The following is a 12,437-nucleotide window of genomic DNA, read 5'->3' as shown; positions in this document are numbered from 1 at the left end:
AACTCCAGGGGATCCCTGGGTGGCGCAGCGGTTTGGCGCCTGCCTTTGGCCCAGGGCGCGGTCCTGGAGACTCGGGATCGAATCCCATGTCAGGCTCCCGGTGCATGGAGCCTGCTTCTCCCTCTGCCTATGTCTCTGCCTCTCTCTCTCTCACTGTGTGCCTATCATAAATAAATAAAATAAAAAATTAAAAAAAAATAAATTCCAAACTCCAAACATACACTATCCAAGATACAGTATTTCTTTCTTTTTTAAATATTTTATTTATTTATTTAATTTATTGACTTGAAACAGAGAGAGAGAATGTGCACAAGCATGGGCAGCAGCAGAGGAAGAGGGAGAAGCAGGCTCTCTGCTGAGCAGGGAGCCCGATGTGGGGCTCGATCCCAGGACCGTGGGATCATGACCTGAGCCAAAAGCAGATGCTTAACCGACTCAGCCATTGAGGCACATCAAGATTTTATTTTTTTAAAGATTTTATGTATTTATTTGAAAGAGAGAGAGAGAGAGGTGCACACAAGTGAGGCAGAGGGAGAGGGAGAAGCAGACTCCCTACTGAGCAGGGAGCACAATGTGGGGCTTGATCCCAGAACTCTGAGATCGTGACCTGAGCCAAAGGCAGACCCTTAACCAACTGAACCACCCAGGAGTTCATTTTTAAGTAATCTGTACACCCAACATGGGGCTCGAACTTACTACCCCAAGATTAAGAGTCACATGCTGGACCAACTGAGCCAGACACCCCTTCTTTTTCCTCTTTTTAAAATAGATATCTGAGCTCAAAAGCAAGACCGAATCTTCCTAGTGCCAGAAATAAAGAAGGAAGTTAAAGCCACAACGGCAATAGTGGCTGAAGTTAAGCAGTCCACAGGGATGCTGGGATCCTGAGGATTAGGGTTTTAATACCAACATGGGGACAGAGGTTAAGCTGAGGCCCCAGGAGCAGCAGAGAAGTGAAACTGAGTGCTCTGTACAAAGCTAAGAGCTGAGAAGAGGCTGTTTCTTCTGTGCACAGAAGACAGAGAAAAACAAAAAAATCCATCCACAGTCCCTGGGTTGCAGCAAGCAAGCCATCCAACAGGTAGCAGTTGGGAAAGTCACCATGAGAAATCAGAACCCCAAGGCTCACCAAAGTATGGGCTTGCATTTTGACTAAACTTCTGGTAACAAACACCTGAGAAACACTCTGAGAAACTCACAAATGGTCAGAAATCTGTGTTGCCTGTAAGACTGGGGTAGAAGCCAAAGCAAGCTGGCCCCTAGGGATGGGCAGGGGGCCAGGGGACTCAGGGGACTCTGGCAGGTAGGAAAAACACGAAGAGGTCAAAGAAACCTCCCCTGGTGACACCACCATGGGAAAATTCAATCCGCTATGCAGATAACAGTAACCATGCCATGCCCCCTCCCTAGTGCTCTTCTTTAATTGGGAAAACCGAGGGTCATTGAGCTTAAGCAAGTTACCAACAGTCAGTTAGCAATCAAAGTATTTAAGTACTCTGTGACATAGTCTTCTCTCAGCTGTAAAATGAGAATAATTTTAGGCATCTGTCCCTCATAGGATTGCTCCAGAGATAAAATGAAATGCTACTGGTAGGGCAGTCCAGGTGGCTCGGCAGTTTAGCTCTGCCTTCGGCCCAAGGCATGATCTTGGAAACCCTGGATCGGGTCCCGCGTCTGGCTCCCTGCATGGGGCCTGCTTCTCCCTCTGCCTGTGTCTCTGCCTCTCTCTGTGTGTCTCTCATAAATAAATAAATAAATAAATAAATAAATAAATAAAGTCTTAAAAAAAAAAAAAAAGAAATGCTACTGGTATAGCACTTATTAGAATGATGCCCGGCACATAATAATAGTATTAAAACAGAGAAACTAAGTTTTAAAGGTTCAGAAATCAAAAAGGATTAGAGTCTCTGAAGGACAAGACATTATGAAGAAAGAACTGGTGCATTAAGGAAAGGAATTCTGGAAGGGCAGGGGACTTAGTCGGTGAAACGTCCAACTCTTGATTTGGACTCAGGTCATGATCTTAGGGTCATGAGATGGAGTCCCCTGTTGGGTTCCGAGCTCAGTAGGGAGTCAGGTTAAGGATTCTCTCCCCCTTTTCCTCTGCCCCTCCTGCTCATGCACTTTCTCTCTCAAAATAAAAATAAATAAATCTTTTTAAAAAAGGAATTCTGGTGGCGCCTGGGTAGCTCAGTCAGTTAAGCGTCTGTCTTCTGCTCAGGTCATGATCTCAGAATCCTGGGATGGGACCCCATTTTGGGCTCCGCACTCAGCAGGGCGTCTGCTTCTCCCTCTGTTCCTCCCCCCACTCATACTCTCACTTTTTTTTTTTAAAGATCAAGCCCTGGGATCCCTGGGTGGCGCAGCGGTTTGGCGCCTGCCTTTGGCCCAGGGCGCGATCCTGGAGACCCAGGATCGAATCCCACATCAGGCTCCCGGTGCATGGAGCCTGCTTCTCCCTCTGCCTATGTCTCTGCCTCTCTCTCTCTCTCTCTGTGACTATCATAAATAAATAAAAGTTTAAAAAAAAAAAAAAATCAAGCCCTGGGCTGAGGGCGGCGCTAAACTGCTGAGCCACCCGGGCTGCCCCAAATAAATCTTTTCTAAAATATAGGGGCACCTAGGTGGCTCAGTGGTTGAGCATCTGCCTTCAGCTCAGGTCGTGATCCTGGGATCCTGGGATCAAGTCCCATAGCAGGCTCCCCACAGGTACCTTACTTGTCCGTGTCTGCCTATGTCCCTGTCTCTCTCTGTGCATCTCTCATGAATAAACAAATAAAATCTTTCAAGAAATAAAAATTTAAAAAAGAAGTAAGTAGTTTCTTAGATAGCAGGTGCAATGGATAGAGCTGCAGCCGGATTTTTGGATTCACATCTAGTACTGTGAGGCGCCAGTTATGTAACCCTTGACATGTCACTCTCTTACATTCAGTTTCCCATCTACAAAATTGCAACCAGGAAGGGAGCAAGTCAAGACTGAGCGTAGGCTCTGGAATTTCACTGTTAGAGTGAGTGCCGACCCCTGCCAGGCGAGCCTTGGGCAAATTACTTAGCTTCTCTGCCTCAGACTCATCTCTGAAATAGGGTTGTTTATGAAGATAAAATGAGCAAACATACATAAACATATATACATATGTATATATACCATATACATAAAATATACATAAAATACTTAAGTGCTGGGATGCCTGGGTTGCTCAGTGGTTCAGCATCTGCTTTTGGCTTAGGGTGTGATCCTGGAGACTTGGAATCGAGTCCCACATCAGGCTTCCTGCATGGAGTCTGCTTCTCCCTCTACCTACGTCTCTGCCTCTCTCTCTTGGTGTGTCTCTCATGAATAAATAAATAAAATCTTAAAAAAAGAAAAAAGAAAAAAGTGCTCAACGCACTTAAGTGGATTAATACCTAAGTTCTCAATGAACTTGGAAGGTTATTGCAAAGATTTTTTTTTTTAATTTATGAGAGACACAGAGAGAGAGAGAGAGAGAGACAGAGAGACAGAGAGAGGCAGAGACACAGGCAGAGGGAGAAGCAGGCTCCATGCAGGGAGCCCGATGAGGGACTCAATCCTGGGACTCCAGGATCACACCCTGGGCCAAAGGCTGAGCCACCCAGGCATCCCGCTTATTGTAAAGATCAAATGAGCTGATTGATGTTAGAATATATGAGATGTTCAGTAAATGCCAGTGATGACCACCCTTCCTGGACGGCTTCCTCTTCCTTGGGCACCCACCACCACTGGATAAGCAATCACCCAACAACTGGATGGTGGCAATGGCAGGCAAATGAGGGAGACGGGAACAGGCCAAGCCACAGGAGGAAAAAGGCCCCTCTGTACCCAGGATGCAGCTCTTCCTCCTCTGCTGGATTCGAGTGGGGGATGGGAGTACTCACCTTCCCTTCCCCTCCCATACACGGCATTTACGTCTTAGGATTGGAAAAAGTCATTGAGTTTATTGTTGGAATGCAAGGGGAGCCCAAGATTCATTGGTTTACACATATGCGCGCACACACATACACACACAGATACACACATCCAAGGCAATGCTGCTCCAGACATTGACGCTGTCTGCTTAGGGTCCCAGATTTCAGGATCAGGTACAGATCTCAGGAGGAGCCTAAGGAGGCCCAGGCTAGGTAGAAGACATGGTGATGGGGAGGTTCCAGAAGCCCGCCTCCTGAACACCAGGCTTGGGAACCCCTTCCCCCTTCCCTCCCTGAAAACCACTTCCACTCCTACCATCTTCCTCTTTCTCCCCCTTCCTTAGAGGACTGTTCCCAGCTCACCTGAAGGGAATCATCTCGTGCTCCAGGTGCTCATGCGACCCCCTCCTCCCCACGCTGGTTCTGGCCCATTGGGATTATCCATGTTCTCATAGGAGTCTGCATCTGGTTAGGACAAGGAAAGATAAGATGCATCTAGAGCCAGAAGTAGGCTGGGAGGGGGTGAGCCTCAGAGGACAACAGGGGACAGCAGCAGAGGCACCCACCTTCCTCGTGACTGGGACCAGGCTGTGCCCGAACAGAGCGGAGCTGGGGGGCTGCATACAGGATCCCTCTCATATCCTCGTAGGACTGGGAGCCTGCTTGGGCAGGAGAGGTGAAGGCCTAGAGCCACGCTGGGCTCGGAGAAGGGAAGTGCAGCCTAAGATACAGAGGGAATCTAAGGAGCAGAGGGAGGAGGAAGACCTGGCCGTACTAGGAAGGGGTGATTAGGGTCAGCATCACATTCGGGACCCTTGTTAACAGTTTGGTCAGATGTGGGTTGGATTATGATCATTGTCAAGAACAGAACTGGCACAAGTCAAAGTCAGAGCCATGAAGAGGTTGTAGAGACAGCTAGAGTCAAAGCTGTGGTTTGCATGGGGGCTGGGGTGATGGGGCAAGTCAAAATCCAGGCGGGAATCCCACTAGGATCTGAGTAGATGTTCATAAGTTAGGGTTGGGGTAAACACTGGGATCAGGATTAGGGGTGAGGTTAGTGTTAGAATCCATCCAAAGCCAGAATTACACCTGGGGTTAGAGTCAAGGTCAAGGTTGAGGCTGAGCCTGGAGTCAGAGCTGAGGCCAGGTCAACCCAATCTGTGCAAGGCAGGACCGTTCCTAGCATTTCTCACCAAGAGAGGTTGCCTCCCTGCTGGGGTCCCAGGCTGACCCACGGGGGCTCAGGAAGTCTAGAGAAGGGAGAGGGAAGTTATTCCTCCTGGTCTCCAGGTCACACATATACTCTCCCACACACCCCACATTAATGTGACGCTCTTCACACACACCTACTGTCCTGGTGACTGGCTGGGCCAGCTCTTCATCCTCATTCTCGTAAGACTCAGCAGCTGCAGAAAGAAGAGAACTCCAGAGATCACTCCTGCCCTGTAGGGGCTCCACAGCCAACTGGGTCCTCCCAAGCCTCTGAGGCCCCACAAGGACCCCAAATTACCGCTGGAGAAGGAGTCTTCATCCTCAGGACCCAATGCCTCATCCTCAGGATTCTCATAGCCGCTGCCATCTGGTAGTGGAGAAGGGGGGGGGGGGTCCAGCGTGGGCTCACAGTCCATGGCTGAGAAGGTGGGGGAGCCGTGGGGGGCGCGGTCTTACCCTGGGAGAGTTGGTCTTGCCCACGGTTGGAGTCATTCTCGTAAAACTCGGAGCCCTCCTCACTGTCTGGCTCTTCATAGGCCTCCCCTTCTTCTTCTTCTGGGCCTGGGGTTTAGGGACGCGAATAGGAACTGAGTCACAGCCCCCCACCCCCCACCTCCAGGAGCCGCCAGTCCAGCATTCCTGCCACAGAGCCTCAGGGGAGGACCCCCCCGCCCCCCCCCGCCCCCAAGCACCTGCCGGCGGCGGGCTCCGAGACCCCGCGGCTCCAGCCTCCGGGACGTCGCTGCGCGGGCTTCCGTAGGACTGGACGGCGGCCCCGAAGCCTGCAGCCCACCTCAGGGCGCGTCCTGGAGGAAGGAGCGTGGTGGCGAGGGAGAAGGGATGCCGCGGGTCTAGGCTAAGGGTCTGCGAGGCTGTGCAGGGGACGGGAAGTTCCCCGGGCGGCGGGGGCGGGGCGGCTAGGTGCGCCTCCGGGCCCGGAGCCGAGGGGCGGGACCGACGCCGAGGGCGTGGCCTCAGTCTCAGGGGAGGTGTGGCTCTCGGAACTAGACTTCAGGTCCCGCGCCCTGGGGGCGGGGCCAGGAGCCAGGGGCGGGGCCACGGGCTTTGGGGGCGGGCCCTGGCGTTGGAGGCGGGGCTCGAGTCTGGGCGGGGCTCCGCGCCCCGGGGTGCGCTCTTTTTTTCTGAAGGCGGAGCTCTGAGCTCGGGGAGGCTGGGCGCCCCGGGATTGGAGTGACGGAAAAGGGGTGGGGTTCAGCTCGCAGTCAGAGACCTGGCGGTGCCTCCTACCCGTGCCAGAGGTGGGCGTGGGAAGGGAGAGCACGTTCCCGTACTGATTCTGGGCCCCGCTTCCCGGGGGAGGCGTCACTTTGAAGAACCTGGAGGAGGACCGGGAGTTGCACTGAGAGGCCTGGCCCTCAGCGCCTAAGATGTAGTCACGTGTATTTTGCTCCTCTGTTCTGCCTCAGCTTACAGAGGGGTCTGGGATGACTCCAAGGAGGTCTTCACAGAGGAGGTAGCTTTGGAGCTTGGGCAGTGTTTCAGGGGTAGAGGTGGGGAATAACACGGTGAGCGGAGGGCACAGTAAGTGCAAAGCATTGAGCCAAAGTGCAGGGATGCGAGACTGCAGGGGCGCTCGTGTCCTTACCGTCTGGTGGGATCGGTCATTCGCTTTCTTTTCCTCCTGAGGATCAGGGCTGGTGAGAGTGAAGGGGCGTGATCAGAAGAGGCAGGGGGAGGTCACTTGGGTCAATGGAGGGGAGGGGACTTCAAAGTCCAAGGGGCCCCATAAGTTTGGAGGGCGGTTAGAGGAGTGGGAAGCAGGACTGGAGATCTGTGGGGGAGGTATGGGAAGAGAAAAGGTGGCTATCGGACTGGCTGGTGTGAGCTGTCCTGGGCGGTCCTGGGGAAGATGGGGTATGTTGGGCAGACAGGCTGGGGGACATGACTCACCTCTTCGAAGATGAAGAAAGCTCACCAGGGAACCCAGGCAGAAGATCAGATAAAGTAATGGCACAGCAGGGACTTTCCAGCCACCAGTCTCCAGCAGCCAGTACCTTACTGTGAGGGAGAAGCAGCTATGAGAAGGGACCCCAGGCTGGCATGTTGCTCCCCAGCCTCAAGACCTCAAAGGGGCATAAGTCTGGGGACATGGACAAGACACAACCCCCAAATCACAAGCTACCAGGGGGGCTCGCCTTCCTCCCTCTGAGGTCAGGGACCATGCCCCAGAGCCTGACCTGAGGCCTAGGGCAGTATCTACAGAAAAAAAACATTACTATAGTTAGACTATGTTGGGATTCAGGAGAGCATGAAGATCAGCTTCCTGCTGCAGTTAAGGACAGTCATGTTCAAAGTGAAGGACAGAGTCACATTCACAAAGTTAGAGGTAGGAAGCAGCAATGTACTGGGGTGAAGTGTAGAGTGAAAGTTGAGGTTGAGTTTGAGAACTGTGGTTACGGTAGCATGGGAGGACTATATCAAGGGAGTAAGAAGGGGCAGAGCACCAGTTTGATGGGTGGGTGAGGAAAAGGAAGGATACCCAGGTTCCTGGCTTTGGCCCATGGGCAGGTGGTAGTGTCCTTCACTGACACACAGACACCCACAAGACTTGGGGAAGATATTGAGTATGACTTTGTATATTTTGAACCTTCGGGGGCATCAAATGACAGGAAATGGCTGGGGGTGAGGTGTATGGAGCCTGGAATCAAGTCACTAAGGCGTGGAGGCCTAAGGAGTCATGGGAGTAAAGGAGGTCAAACAGGAAGAGTGTGTAAACAAGAATGAGAGAGCACTGATGGGACAGGATGAGGCCTTAGAGGTCCAACAGTGAGGGGGGGAGGAGGAGAAGGAAGACCCTACCAAAGCAGTTGGGAAGAAGCAACCAGTGATAGGAGACCCAGAAAAGTAGTGATTTGGAAACAAGGGAGGACAGAGGTGGCGTCAGTGGTCAGGATAGAAGCTGGGGTTTGGGATGAGTCTGGTACTAGCTCCCAGGTTGGGGCGCCAAGGTTGACTGGCTCCCAGTTCTTCCCAGGAGCCCCACACAGATGCCCCACCATTGGGAGAAGCTCTACCTGACTGGGCAATGACCTTCAGCTTCATCTCGACAGTCCTGTTGCCATGGTAACAACGATAGGTACCAGCATCTCGAACTGTGGCCTGGGGCAGCAACAGAACAGCCCCTCCGCTGAGGGTGCCCAGGACCCACATCTCTCTGCCTGGGGCATCCTCCCTCAGGTCTAAGCTCAGCAAGGAGATGTTATGCTTCTTGGGGCGCACGTGGGTCCAGGAGATGGGGCCTCTGGCCACGAAGGCAGGGGGCACCTCACAGGGCAGCCAGAATGTGGAGCCAGGGGCCACGATGAGGTCTGGGGCAGGGAGAGCCAAGGCTAGGAAAGTGTAATCCTTGGGGTCTCCTCCCTGCAAACCCTCCAATTCCCAATCACCATCCCCTCATCCCTGAAACCCTCCCTTCCCGGCATCTCCGCAGCACCTTACCTTGGTTGAGGCTCTGGTTCAGAGTGCCCTGGGGCAGGGCACATTCAGGGTCTGTCTCCCAGATCTCAGGGTGGTCTTTTGCCCACACGTACAGCTGGGAGCTTGTGGGGTAACGAGAAGAGGGCTTGGGGCCCTCTGAGGGTCGGTTCCCCAGGCCACAGCCTGAGTCATTTAGGGCTGAAGCATTCCACCGGAAGAGCTCCCCTGGGAAGAGACCCAGAACCAGATACAGACACATCCAGGAAAGGCAGAGAGATACAGAGACCCAGAAAACCAAAGACAGATGGAGACAAAGACCCAGAGAGAGAGATAAGAACGACAACTCAGACAGAGGAGAGAGTGAAAGATGGAACAGCTCAGTGTTGAAGTCACAAAGCCACAGGAGTTTTGAGGAGCCACCTGGAACCAGCGGCAGGCATGCTCGATCCTCAGCCCCTCCAGCCCCTCCTCCCAAATCTGTTTTAGCTGCTGAAGGCCTCCATCCGAGCTGGGCCTCCCTCTTCTCATCCGCCCCTCCCTGCCCCAGCCCAGACCTCACCACTGCCTTCCACGCTGACTGTCCAGCCGGACTGCCAGGCCTGCTCGGAAGGGGGCCCCGGCTGGCACAAGTAGAAGCCCCCCATCTGGTCGGAGACGTTGAAGACGAACAGCTGGATGCCCAGAGACCCCTTCCGGATGCCCAGGCCTTGTGACCAGAGGCCCAGCTCTGACTGAGCCCCCTGAAACCAGGCCTGCTGCTCAAGGGGACCATCTGAGGGAACTTTGAGGCATGGCAGCTCAGCTTTGCCTCCCTCTGAGGAGAAAGAAAGAGGGAGAGGAACCCTTCGCCCCCTTCATTCCTCACACTGGATTATTACCCAGCACCCCCACCAGCTGGGAGTGTGTGAGCTCTCAGAGTCCCAACTCCTCCCTGAATTTTGCAAATAACAAAATGAAGGCCCAGAGAGGGTGGGTTCCTTGGCCGAGGGCACCCAGCAGAAGCCAAGTTTCCAGCCCCAACTCTTTCCATCTGTACCGTTTGGACATACCTTTAGCCTCCACCTGCAGTGTTTCCTGGGGCCTGACTCCCTCCGGTGTAAGGAAGAGGAGGAAGAAGAGGAGAGGAGGTGGCATGGCGGCCAGACTCCCCGGGGCACCCAGCTTGGCCGCGCAGGGGATGCTGGGGCAGGCGGGGGCCTGGGGGGCACTGAACCATGAGCGTCTGTGGGGGCGGGTGAGCGGGCAGTCCCCCAGGGAGGAAGGGGTGGTCACACCTCCAGTCCCCTTCTCCATGCACCCCTCTAGACCCACAAAACTTGTCTTCTCCCTGCCACGCTTTTATTTTCATCCCGATACTTACCACCGTGTGAAATGATCTTGTTTGTGTGTCTACTTGTTCACTTTCTGTTCCTCCCACTAGAATGTAAGCCCCTTGAGGCAGAGCCTTGGTCTTGATCAACACTGTATGCTCGGTGCTCTGGGACAGTGCTTGGGGCATAGCAGGGGGCCCAATAAATATTTGTTGAATTGAGTGGCTCCACTTTTGGGGGCTCTCTCCTTCTCCCCTTCCCTTCTTTAACCCAGGCTTTAAACCCATTTCTCTTCACACACACACATACACCCCATTCATTTTTTCGACTGACATTTCTTGGGCCTCCTTCCCACTCGGTAAAACCAGCCTGTCACACATCCTTTGAGATCTGGAAGACTTGACTGAATACTCTGTGCCTGGGCAGCCCGGGTGGCTCAGCGGTTTAGCGCTACCTTCAGCCCAGAGTGTGATCCTGGAGACCCAGGGTCGAGTCCCACGTCGGGCTCCCCGCATGGAGCCTGCTTTTCCCTCTGACTACATCTCTGCCTCTTTCTCTGTGTCTCTCATGAATAAATAAATAAAATCTTAAAAAAAAAAAAAAAAAAAAAGAGCTAGTGGTGCACTAGAACTCCAGGGTCCCAACTCTGAAATCTGTGCTCTGCTACCCCCCGCCCAACGTCAGTCTCTTCATCTCCCTCCTCCTCTAACTCTCTCTGCATGTCTTCCACTCTGCAGTCACTCGGAAAGGGGCCAGGCACCCAGGAGATCTGCTCTCTCAGTTGCTGGTTCCCAGGCCTGGGGCTTGCTGGGCTGCAGCTTCCTGTTTGCTTCAGGCAAACCCCAGGGGACCCTCCAGCTGGCAGGGCCCCCACTTCCTTTTGGTCGGGTTGGGGTGGCCCAGAGGGGGAGAGTGGAGCATTGGAGAATGAGAGGATGAGGTAGCAGGACCCCGTTTGCCTCCGTCCAACAAAATCTGTCCAGTTCTCTTCATTGGCTTTCCAGCCGCCTCATGGGCAGTTTCCTGATGAGCGCACATCAACCCCCTGCTCAGAACACGAGTGGCTGTTTCTCTGCCTAAAATACACACTCCAAGCCATGGCCTCCAAAGGCCTGAGGCTCCCCCAGCTGCAGTTCCCACCTCCACCCTCTGCTGCTCAGGGCAGCCATCACTCCAAACAAAGCCTTCGCACTTCCTTGCTGCTCTTCCTCCTGGATGTCCCCTCAGCTCTTCACTCTTCAGGGTCTCTGCTTCACTGGCTCCTTTTCATCCCTCAGGCCTCCATTCAAATGTTACTTCCTCACAGCGGTCTTCCCTGACACCCCCTCCCACCTACTTTTTGATTTCACACCCCAGTTTTATTTCCTTCCCATCATTTGCCCGGTTCCCAAATATGCTTGTCTCTTTATTCATCGCTCATTTGCTTCCTGCAGAATGTTTGCAGAATGTTTGCTCTTTCACAACAGGGATCTTTCCTGTCTCGCTCTCCAGCATCTAGTAGGTGCTCAATTAAGTATCTGTTCTGCCAGAGCATGAGAGTCCTTCAAGGGAAACTAGGCCAGAGGGGGAGCTCTCAGGCTGTACCACCCCACCCCAATCATAGGAAGCCCAGTAAATTACAGACCCAACAGAAAAGCCCTCCAGGGAAACAGTCACCAGTTACAGGCCCCCCCAAGGAAAGATGTAGGTTGGGTCTCCTACAAGAAATCGACCACCCCTACAACTCAGCCAATAAGAAACTATCATCGCCCTGAACTCCTGCTTTTCTCCAGTGGACTTTCTTCCAAACAACCCCTCCTGACTTCCTCTTCCTTCCCGAAAATAACATTCCTCTCCTTTGTTTGTTGGGCTAGCCTATGGTTTTTGGTGTGCTTGCCTCTTCTGAGTTGAAAGTCTCTGCTCTTCCCAAATAAACTGAGTTTTCGCTGGCAGAGTACCTTTTATTTTTAACGTCCACAAAAGGAAGGAAATTAGGAAGAGCAAAAGAAAACTTTCTCTTCACTTCCCTCTCATGCACTCAGTTGCCAAGGCTAGCACAATTTTCATCCTAAATATTTCTAGGATCAACTTCCTCCTCTTATTGGACTCTTCCCTTCCAATCAGAAACACATCAACAGCCTCTTTTGTGGGCTGTCTTCTGCCTCTTTTGCTTTTACCTATACTCCACACAGAAAGAACTTCCTTGGTATTAGTCAAGTGTGTCTCCTGCTCAACACCCTTCAGAGGCTCCCAGGGTCTCTGGATAAACTCCAAGCCTAATAGTTGACTGGAGCTGTTATCATCTTCATTTCACCTTTTCAAGAAACTCTGCCTCACACACAGGGAATCTTAGGGCAGTCAGCCACTATGGGCAGTAAGCTGCTGGGGATTTATAAACTGGAGTTAACCTAGCTAGATTTCTTTTTAAGTTTACTTATTTTAGGGGATCCCTGGGTGGCGCAGCGGTTTGGCGCCTGCCTTTGGCCCAGGGCGCAATCCTGGAGACGGGGGATCGAGTCCCACATCAGGCTCCCGGTGCATGGAGCCTGCTTCTCCCTCCGCCTGTGTCTCTGC

At 52.9% G+C, this 12,437-nt stretch overlaps 1 protein-coding gene across 2 annotated transcripts; it reads right to left on the bottom strand.

Annotated features, from left to right (window-relative positions):
* Positions 1–3,934: 3,934 nt before the first annotated feature.
* Positions 3,935–9,740, bottom strand: CD19 (CD19 molecule). 2 transcript variants are annotated; one of them, XR_012000597.1, is made up of 15 exons: positions 9,624–9,727; positions 9,134–9,388; positions 8,596–8,799; positions 8,172–8,465; positions 7,048–7,155; positions 6,743–6,791; positions 6,385–6,473; positions 5,829–5,942; positions 5,593–5,697; positions 5,435–5,503; positions 5,271–5,330; positions 5,118–5,174; positions 4,491–4,645; positions 4,288–4,389; positions 3,935–4,133 (listed from the first exon to the last, which is right to left on the bottom strand). XR_012000597.1 is itself a non-coding variant. In XM_072753592.1 (15 exons), exons 1-14 carry the CDS (start codon positions 9,706–9,708, stop codon positions 4,298–4,300), a joined length of 1,674 nt encoding a protein of 557 aa, XP_072609693.1. In that variant the 5' UTR covers positions 9,709–9,740; the 3' UTR covers positions 3,935–4,133; positions 4,288–4,297. The 2 variants fall into 2 exon arrangements, 1 of the variants encoding a protein (XP_072609693.1); XM_072753592.1 differs by having other exon boundaries at positions 4,491–4,583; positions 9,624–9,740.
* Positions 9,741–12,437: the final 2,697 nt, after the last annotated feature.

Source organism: Vulpes vulpes, chromosome 3 (assembly GCF_048418805.1).
Source record: "Vulpes vulpes isolate BD-2025 chromosome 3, VulVul3, whole genome shotgun sequence".
In the NCBI taxonomy this organism is placed as follows: Eukaryota; Metazoa; Chordata; class Mammalia; order Carnivora; family Canidae; genus Vulpes; species Vulpes vulpes.
Note: the sequence above shows the minus strand (reverse complement) of the source record. Positions and strands in the feature narration are given on the sequence as shown.

What these genes read in the sequence shown, in the direction of transcription:
- CD19 (XM_072753592.1), bottom strand. Translation starts at nt 9,708, where the DNA reads ATGCCACCTCCTCTCCTCTTCTTCCTCCTCTTCCTTACACCGGAGGGA. An exon ending in TCGGAGCCCGCCGCCGGCAG is followed by an intron (nt 5,698 to 5,828) that starts GTGCTTGGGGGC and finishes CCTAAACCCCAG; the next exon opens with GCCCAGAAGAAGAAGAAGGG. An exon ending in TGGTCCCAGTCACGAGGAAG is followed by an intron (nt 4,390 to 4,490) that starts GTGGGTGCCTCT and finishes TGTCCTAACCAG; the next exon opens with ATGCAGACTCCTATGAGAAC.